This window comes from Budorcas taxicolor, chromosome 5 (genome assembly GCF_023091745.1).
Source record: "Budorcas taxicolor isolate Tak-1 chromosome 5, Takin1.1, whole genome shotgun sequence".
NCBI classification, from domain to species: domain Eukaryota; kingdom Metazoa; phylum Chordata; class Mammalia; order Artiodactyla; family Bovidae; genus Budorcas; species Budorcas taxicolor.
The window spans coordinates 150,525,538-150,534,791 of NC_068914.1; the positions used below are offsets into that span (position 1 = coordinate 150,525,538).

Genomic DNA, 9,254 nt, shown 5'->3' on the forward strand with positions numbered 1-9,254 from the left:
TGGGCAGAGAGGCCCGTCTGTCTCCCCTCACGGCTGCTGCTCTCATCCCATCCCAGCTCCTTGGCTTCACAGAGAGGTACGGGGCAGTCCTGGTGCCCTCCATGGAGCAGCCCAAACTGTCCGGCTTCCAGGACTTCCTGCAGAGCCTGCAGCCTGGGGCGACGGCGGGTGAGTGGGGACGGGCAGCCTGGGTTGCGGCCTTCCTCACGTGAGTGGTCTTTGTCCTCCGTCCGGAGTCGCTGACCCCCTTCCTCTGCTCTGTGCAGCCCCTGCCACCCCCGCAGAGGCGGGAGAGGACCTGTCTCCGCGGCCTGCTTCCCCGCTGATGCGCGTTGAAGGCTTCCTCGAGGCTCTCACCACTGCCAACCAGGATGGCCGGGTCATCCTGAGCCGCCAAGGTAACTGGGAGGAGCCGGGCTTCTTCACCTCCAGTTGGTGTTCATACCTCGCTGGGTTAGGACAGGTAAACGGCCGCCTGTGACCCGCGCCGGTGTCGGGGCGAGGAGGAGGACATGGAGGTGCTGGGCTGCTGGCCGGCCTCGGTGAGGTTACCTGAGAAGCTGCGCGGCCCGGTGTGAGGGTCGGGGGGCTGTGTTGGAGTATGGCCCCGTCACCTACAAGCTGCGTAACTGGGACCAGTTTCTCCCCAAACCTCAGTCCCTCGTGTGGGAAGGGAGATGATTGTGCGCCTCCCTCGTGGTTGTCCTGGGGATGAAATGGGTCTCATTTAAAGAGAAAGCGGCATCTCTGTGGCTCCTATGTGGACCTGACTGGACACCATCTTTGTCTCAGACAGATGGAGGTTTTGGTTGGCTTGCATCCGCCTGCCCTTCTGCATGTGGCTGTCTTTATTTGTCTGCAGGCAGCCTCAGCCAGAGCAGCCTCAAGTTCCTGCTCCTGAACCCAGCCGTGCACTTCGCCCAGGTGGTGAAGGAATGCCGGGCGGTGATCATTGCGGGCGGCACCATGCAGCCGGTAAGGACGTGGCCCAGCCTTACGCCTGGGTATTGGGAGGGGAAGGATCCCTGGCCAATAGGGCGGGGGGTGGAAGGGTAGGAGGGTGGGGTAGGGGTGCAGCTTGAGCCAGCCAAGCAGTGTCCACCAGGTGGCATTGCTATTCTGTTTCTAGGCCAGTATCTGGGGTCAGGCAGACACAGATATTTGGGTCTCTTCTCCAGAGAAAGCCGTCCTGGAGTTTCAGACCCAGAATGCAGTGGCCTCCCCTTGTTATACCCACGCTAGATATAACCATTTCTCTCTCTTTTATAAACTTAAGTTTTAATATACACATTTTCAGTTCAGTTCAGTTCAGTCACTCAGTCGTGTCCGACTCTGCAACCCCATTAATTGCAGCACGCCAGGCCTCCCTGTCCATCACCAACTCCCGGAGTTCACTCAGATTCACGTCCATTGAGTTGGAGATGCCATCCAGCCATCTCATCCTCTGTCGTCCCCTTCTCCTCCTGCCCCCAATCCCTCCCAGCATCAGAGTCTTTTCCAATGAGTCAACTCTTCCCGTGAGGTGGCCAAAGTACTGGAGTTTCAGCTTTAGCATCATTCCTTCCAAAGAAATCCCAGGGCTGATCTCCTTCAGAATGGACTGGTTGGATCTCCTTGCAGTCCAAGGGACTCTCAAGAGTCTTCTCCAACACCACAGTTCAAAAGCATCAATTGTTCGGCGCTCAGCTTTCTTCACAATCCAACTCTCACATCCATACATGACCACTGGAAAAAGCATAGCCTTGACTAGATGGACATCAGTCGGCAAAGCAATGTCTCTGCTTCTGAATATGCTATCTAGGTTGGTCATAACTTTTCTTCCAAGGAGTAAGCGTCTTTTAATTTCATGGCTACAGTCACCATCTGCAGTGATTTTGGAGCCCCCAAAAATAAAGTCTGACACTGTTGCAATTGTTTCCCCATCTATTTCCCATGAAGTGATGGGACCGGATGCCATGATCTTCGTTTTCTGAATGTTGAGCTTTAAGCCAACTTTTTCACTCTCCTCTTTCACTTTCCTCAAGAGGCTTTTTAGTTCCTCTTCACTTTCTGCCAGAAGGGTGGTGTCATCTGCATATCTGAGGTTATTGATATTTCTCCCGGCAGTCTTGATTCCAGCTTGTGTTTCTTCCAGTCCAGCATTTCTCATGATGTACTCTGCATAGAAGTTAAATAAGCAGGGTGACAATATACAGCCTTGCTGTACTCCTTTTCCTATTTGGAACCAGTCTGTTGTTCCATGTCCAGTTCTAACTGTTGCTTCCTGACCTGCATATAGGTTTCTCAAGAGGCAGGTCAGGTGGTCTGGTATTCCCATCTTTATCAGAATATTCTATAGTTTGTTGTGATCCACACAGTCAAAGGCTTTGGCATAGTCAATAAAGCAGAAATAGATGTTTTTCTGGAACTCTCTTGCTTTTTTGATGATCCAGCAGATATTGGCAATTTGATCTCTGGTTCCTCTGCCTTTTCTAAAACCAGCTGGAACATCAGGGAGTTCACGGTTCACATATTGCTGAAGCCTGGCTTGGAGAATTTTGAGCATTACTTTACTAGCGTGTGAGATGAGTGCAATTGTGCGGTAGTTTGAGCATTCTTTGGCATTGCCTTTCTTTGGGATTGGAATAAAAACTGACCTTTTCCAGTCCTGTGGCCACTGCTGAGTTTTCCAAATTTGCTGGCATATTGAGTGCAGCACTTGGACAGCATCATCTTTCAGGATTTGAAACAGCTCCACTGGAATTCCATCACGTCCACTAGCTTTGTTCATAGTGATGCTTCCTTGGTATCTCTAATTTTCTTGAAGAGATCTCTAGTCTTTCCCATTCTGTTGTTTTCCTCTATTTCTTTGCATTGATCGCTGAGGAAGGCTTTCTTATCTCTTTAGAACTCTGCATTCAGATGCTTATATCTTTCCTTTTCTCCTTTGCTTTTCGCTTCTCTTCTTTTCACAGCTATTTGTAAGGCCTCCCCAGACAGCCATTTTGCTTTTTTGCATTTCTTTTCCATGGGGATGGTCTTGATCCCTGTCTCCTGTACAATGTCATGAACCTCAGTCCGTAGTTCATCAGGCACTCTATCTATCAGATCTAGTCCTTTAAATCTATTTCTCACTTCCACTGTATAATCATAAGGGATTTGATTTAGGTCATACCTGAATAGTCTAGCGGTCTTCCCTACTTTCTTCAATGTAAGTCTGAATTTGGCAATAAGGGGAGTTCATGATCTGAGCCACAGTCAGCTCCTGGTCTTGTTTTTGTTGACTGTATAGAGCTTCTCCATCTTTGGCTGCAAAGAATAAAATCAATCTGATTTCGGTGTTGACCATCTGGTGATGTCCATGTGTGGAGTCTTCTCTTGTGTTGTTGGAAGAGGATGTTTGCTATGACCAGTGCATTTTCTTGGCAAAACTCTATTAGTCTTTGCCCTGCTTCATTCCGTATTCCAAGGCCAAATTTGCCTGTTACTGCAGGTGTTTCTTGACTTCCGACTTTTGCATTCCAGTCCCCTATAATGAAAAGGACATCTTTTTGGGGTGTTAGTTCTAAAAGGTCTTGTAGGTCTTCATAGAACTGTTCAACTTCAGCTTCTTCAGCGTTACTGCTTGGGGCATAGACTTGGATTACTGTGATATTGAATGGTTTGTCTTGGAGACGAACAGAGATCATTCTGTCGTTTTTGAGATTGCATCCAAGTACTGCATTTCGGACTCTTTTGTTGACCATGATGGCTACTCCATTTCTTCTAAGGGATTCCTGCCCGCAGTAGTAGATATAATGGTCATCTGAGTTAAATTCACCCATTCCAGTCCATTTTAGTTCGCTGATTCCTAGAATGTGGACGTTCACTCTTGCCATCTCCTGTTTGACCACTTCCAATTTGCCTTGATTCATGGACCTGACTTTCCAGGTTCCTATGCAATATTGCTCTTTACAGCATCGGATCTTGCTTCTATCACCAGTCACATCCACAACTGGGTATTGTTTTTGCTTTGGCTCCATCCCTTCATTCTTTCTGGAGTTATTTCTCCACTGATCTCCAGTAGCGTGTTGGGCACCTACTGACCTGGGGAGTTCCTCTCTCAGTAGCCTATCATTTTGCCTTTTCATACTGATTTCATACTGATACACATTTAGGGGAGTCCAATAGGAAATCAATAATAGATTGTAATTCCACCAGGAAAAGACGGATTTTGGTGTACATTATTATTACAGAATTTGCGTATGTAATTGTTACAGATATACAGACCATTTTGAAAACAAAAGTGGTGTCTCCACACACTGCTATTGTCATTTGCTTTTTTCACTCAGCAGCAAAACGTCTTAAATGTTTTTCCTTGTCAGCAAATTGGCATTTATCCTGCCCAACTCTGGCTGCCCTTTATTCCGTTACATGACTATGTTATTATATATGACTGCTCTTCAGTGGACAGACTTAGTAGGACATAGTTTTCAGAAGTTGTGAATCCACAGTGATGTTTCTGTATCAAAACCAGTCATTTTACTTGACTTTACACAATGCCTCTTAAGCTGCAGTTTGGTTTCTTATAGCACATTAACATAATTCTTTGCTCTGTCCCACAATGTACTTAGAACAGTTGTAAAATTATAGCAACACTCGAATAGTAAACTGTGGATTGAATTCATTTACCTGCATTTATTCTTTGCCCTTGAAGTGCCCCTCCAAGGGAGTGTGGTCACTAGGCGTGGAAAGCCAGCTCTTCTCTGTGCAGTTGTGGTTTAAGTTTGATAGGTAGCCAGGCTTTCTTGGTTTCAGTTTGTTTTCAGTTTCACAGTTTGCCTTGTTGCTTTCTTATTCTAAGAGATGTCCACATCTGCATGGTTCAGAAGGCAGAACTGTAACAGCACATATTCAGTCTCACTACTTTCCTCTCCAAACTTCTGTTCCCTGTTCCCATAAGTAACCCTTTAATTAGCTTCTGATCTGTCTCTCCGGTGTTCCACTGTGTGTGTGTGTGTGTGGTGTGTGTGGGTATCACTCCTCAGCCTTTTCACCAAGATGAATTATATTATGGGGTCTTCCCTGGCGGTTCACTGGTGAAGAACCTGCCTGCCAATGCAGGGGATGCAAGAGTCCTGGAAAACCCCATGGATGGAGGAGCCTGGTGGGCTGCAGTCCATGGGGTCGCAAAGAGTTGAACACGACTGAGCAACTTCCCTTTCGCTTTTCACTTTCATGCATTGGAGAAGGAAATGGCAACCCACTCCAGTGTTCTTGCCAGGAGAATCCCAGGGACGGGGGAGCCTGGTGGGCTGCCGTCTATGGGTCACCCGTCAAAGTCCCCTCCCCAGGAGTTGTTCTGCTCTGTACTCTGCATCCCACCAGCAGCCTACAAAAATACCTATTTTCCAGAGAGTACTCAAATTTGGGGAATTTTGCCCATTTGATAGGTGAAAAAACCTGGAGCCCTTTAAAAAATACAAATGTGCATGTCTTCTCACTACAGATTCTTATTCAGTAGTTTGGGCTGGGCTTGACCATGTATATATATTTTTTTTCCAAAGTGATTCTGTTGCACAGCCAGGGCTGAGACCCCCTCTGCCAGGTTGCTGAATTTCCCCTGTTGTTCCCTCAGGTGGTTGGAATGAGGCTGCCAACACCGGCTATCGTTAGTTCTGTCTTTTTTTTCAGCGAATCTGTTAGCAGGCTTTCCCTGTACCTCTCCCTCCTGTTCTTAAGCACTTGCCCCGTCCCGGCCCAGCCCTCTGGGAGGTGACGGTGTTGGCCTTGTGGTCTGCAGGTGTCCGACTTCCGGGAGCAGCTGCTGGCCGGTGCCGGGGTGGAAGCGGACCGCGTGGTGGAGTTCTCCTGTGGTGAGGACCCAGGCCCGGGGTGGTGGCGGGGGGCCCTTGTCACAGTCCAGCCGTGTGTTGTGATCAGCCAGGGGCTGATGGAAGCCATGGTGGTAGGGCTGGGAGTAGGGGGGAGCTTCTGGCCCTGAGGCCCTCTGTCTGCATGTGGAGGCCTGGGCGTCCCAAGTTGGTTTTCCGTGGGAGTGGGGCAGAGGGTGGGTGCCGTAACTTGCTGGTCTGGGTCTGGGAGACAGGGCTGGGGGTGGGGGCCGTTCTCCGTGGACTCAGCCTCACTGGGTCTCGCCCAGGTCACGTGATCCCTCCAGATCACATCCTGCCCCTCATCATCTGCAGTGGGCCCTCCAACCAGATGCTGGACTTCACATATCAGAAGAGGGGGCTGCCTCAGATGGTCAGTCCAGCCAGCATGCTTGCCGGTGGCCTTCATGGGGGTGGGAGATGGATTTAGGGCTGGGGCACTCTGGCCAGTCCCGGGTGTTCAGGCTCTGGGTCTCCCATCTCAGCTGGCACACGCTGAGCAGTGTCTGTGTGGACGTCCACCAGGGAGGGACTGAGCTGCCCCACCCTCACCCTTTAGCAGAGTGTACGAGCAAGCTGCTCACTACCTTGGTTCTCTTGCTATGTGGCTGGGGGTGCTGGGCACAGCTCTAGGGGCTCACCTGGGCAGGTGTGGGGGTGCTGGGCACAGCTCTAGGGGCCCGTCTGCAGTTTTCTGTGCCTGATTTGTCATAGAAGCATCAGCTGGGCCTGTGGTAGGGAGGGTGGCACACGACCCACTGAGGTGGCGCCGCCTGGCTGCACCCCATAGCCGATCGCAGCCACCCTGGCCTTGGTCCGTGGCTTTGAGCCTTCCAGGAGGGGCTGCAGGATTGGCTCTCGTCTCCCTTCCCTAGATGGACGAGACGGGCCGCATCCTCTGTAACCTGTGCAACGTGGTGCCGGGAGGGGTGGTCTGCTTCTTCCCCTCCTACGAGTACCAACACCAGGTCTGCGCCCACTGGGAGAAGAGTGGCCTGCTGGCCCGCCTGACCATCAGGAAAAGGGTGAGTGGTCAGCACTCAGCTGGACTTACCACCTGAGAGATGGTGGCACCCAGAGTTCCTCCTGGCGTTCCTCGTGTGCGGGGGCTGCCCCTAGTGTCTCATCCCTACTTCCAGTCCTGATACCAGGCCGGGGGCGGGGGGGGCCCTTCAGGACGCCAGCTCTGTGGGCTTTTCCAGTCCCCACAAAACTTTAAGGCTAAGAGTGACCCAACACCTAGGCAATTTGTGACCCTTTTCTGGGAGATGTTCTCTGTTTACCTTCAGATATTTCAGGAGCCCAAGAAAGCAAACAGGGTGGAGCAGGTGTTGCTGGAATATTCCAGGTGCATTAAGGTGAGGCTGTTGGTCCCCAGAGCTCCTGAAGGGGGCACCCACTGTCTGGCGCTGCAGCTCTGGGCTGGTGTTTCCACAGCACTGTGGCCAGGCCCGGGGCACGGAGACGGGTGCCCTGCTGCTCTCCGTGGTTGGGGGGAAGATGAGCGAAGGCATCAACTTCTCTGACGACCTTGGGCGGTAAGCAGTGGCTTCTAACCCCTCGGGCTCTGACTTTGCACCTGGGCTGACGGCTCAGATCCACAACTGCGAGGGGCCTGGACTCACCAACTCTGGATCAGGCCCTTTGGGGCCAGCTGGAAAACCAGGCTGCCCTCACTGGATCAGGACTCGGTTCCTTGGTCTAGACTAGACATCTGGGCTGATGAGAGAACTTGCTCCAGGTGATAGGGATGAGGGGAAGGAGAGGCCGAAGAAAGCTGGTGACGGTGGGTGAGGATGGGCCCCTCATCCTGGGCCTTGGGAACCGCCCATGTGCCCCGGCTCATGTGTGCCTCCGCCCTAGGTGTGTGGTCATGGTGGGCATGCCCTATCCCAACATCATGTCTCCAGAGCTGCAGGAGAAGATGGCTTACCTGGACCAGACGCTTGTGAGTACCCCCGTGCCTCCCATGGCCGCAACTACCCCTCGATGTGTGTGCCTGTTTGCCCCAGAGGGATGGACGTGCTTCCATACTCCTGGGTGTTTTCGTGCCGTCACCTGTTGTATAGGCTGCTGGTGCTCGTGAGGCCCACTGGTCTTGCCCCAGAGCCTTGGTGAACCCCTCGCAGGAGGCAGGCATCAACCCTGACGGGTCCTCTCTGCCCTTCGCAGCCCAGAGCCCCAGGCCAGGCCCGCCCCGGGAAGGCACTGGTGGAGAACCTTTGCATGAAGGCTGTCAACCAGTCCATAGGTGAGTCTGGGGCGGTGCTGCTGGCGGGAGGGTTGGCTGCGGGCTGAGGTGACAGGAAGGAGCAGTTTCACCTGCCGTCTCTCCAGCCTGAGCACTGAGCAAGGAGAGGGGCACAGTAGAAAGACCCGTCCCCATTCTGTCTAGGCAGGGCCATCAGGCACCAGAAGGACTTTGCCAGCATAGTGCTCCTGGACCAACGGTACGCATCCCCGGCCATCCAGGCCAAGCTGCCAGCCTGGATCCGGGACCGTGTGGAGGTCAAAGCTACCTTTGGCCCTGCCTTTGCTGCTCTGCGGAAGGTCAGTCCTGCCCGTCTCCTGCCTCCCTGAGACTCTGCCGCGCCTGCCCCAGTCTGGTGTCATGGTCTTTTCCTCTCTGCAGTTCCATCGAGAGAAAGCTGGCCTTTCCTGACTGGTGGCTGCACCGCTGCCTGGTTGCCAGGCCCTCCCTTCACCTGCCCATGGGCAACATCATCATGAGCTTGGTCTGCAGGGATCCTGCCTGAGAAGGGGGTGCCGTGGGAGCCCCTTTGGGACTCACTGGGCTGCCAGGATGCAGGAATAGGTGGACCAGCCAGCAGGAGACAATGAGGCTGACCCCAAAGAAACAGTGACCCCACCATTCCTGGGCCCACCCCCAGCAACTGCCCTGCCTGGAACGGAGTCTGCCTTTTGCTCGGCCCAGCCCTGTGGGCCGCTGATTTCCTGGCCAATCTGTGAGCGGCTGTGGAGGCTGCAGCCACCCTGCCCTGGCTAGTTTCTCAGGATCCACATTCTCAGAGGTGAGATGGAGCAGGCTCTTCCAGCCTCTCCCTTTTGCCCTCGGAAACCCAGAATGTCATCCATCCCTACCTCCTGCTGTCCGCAGGGCCATTCTGCCCCAGCTTCTGGTCCCCTCAGCCACCTTTTCTCTAAGTCCTTAAGAACTGCTCCCCAACCTCCCGGCCTCACTTCCTCCCACACTGCTGGCCCTCACCTGCCCCTGGCCCTGCCAGCAAGATCATCCTCCTGGCCTGGCTCCAGGGCCTCCCACTCAGCCACAGAGCAGATGCCAAGACACCGCCTCCCCTGACATCAGCGATTATGCCGAGGGCCATTAGGCTCTCAGCATGGCTATTTTTAGAGACCCCATGTCCATCACGGAGACACTTT

At 52.8% G+C, this 9,254-nt stretch overlaps 1 protein-coding gene across 1 annotated transcript in view; it reads left to right on the top strand.

Annotated features, from left to right (window-relative positions):
• DDX11 (DEAD/H-box helicase 11) overlaps positions 1-9,239 on the top strand; it is a 32,869-nt gene extending 23,630 nt beyond the window's left edge. Inside the window, exons 16-27 of the mRNA XM_052639765.1 lie at positions 57-168; positions 267-398; positions 863-975; positions 5,762-5,834; positions 6,122-6,225; positions 6,728-6,877; positions 7,142-7,210; positions 7,290-7,390; positions 7,716-7,800; positions 8,025-8,103; positions 8,248-8,402; positions 8,485-9,239. Coding sequence (XP_052495725.1) covers positions 57-168; positions 267-398; positions 863-975; positions 5,762-5,834; positions 6,122-6,225; positions 6,728-6,877; positions 7,142-7,210; positions 7,290-7,390; positions 7,716-7,800; positions 8,025-8,103; positions 8,248-8,402; positions 8,485-8,514 — 1,203 coding nt within the window. The 3' untranslated portion in view covers positions 8,515-9,239. The remainder of the gene's footprint in view (positions 1-56; positions 169-266; positions 399-862; positions 976-5,761; positions 5,835-6,121; positions 6,226-6,727; positions 6,878-7,141; positions 7,211-7,289; positions 7,391-7,715; positions 7,801-8,024; positions 8,104-8,247; positions 8,403-8,484) is intronic.
• The last annotated feature ends 15 nt before the right edge of the window (positions 9,240-9,254 follow it).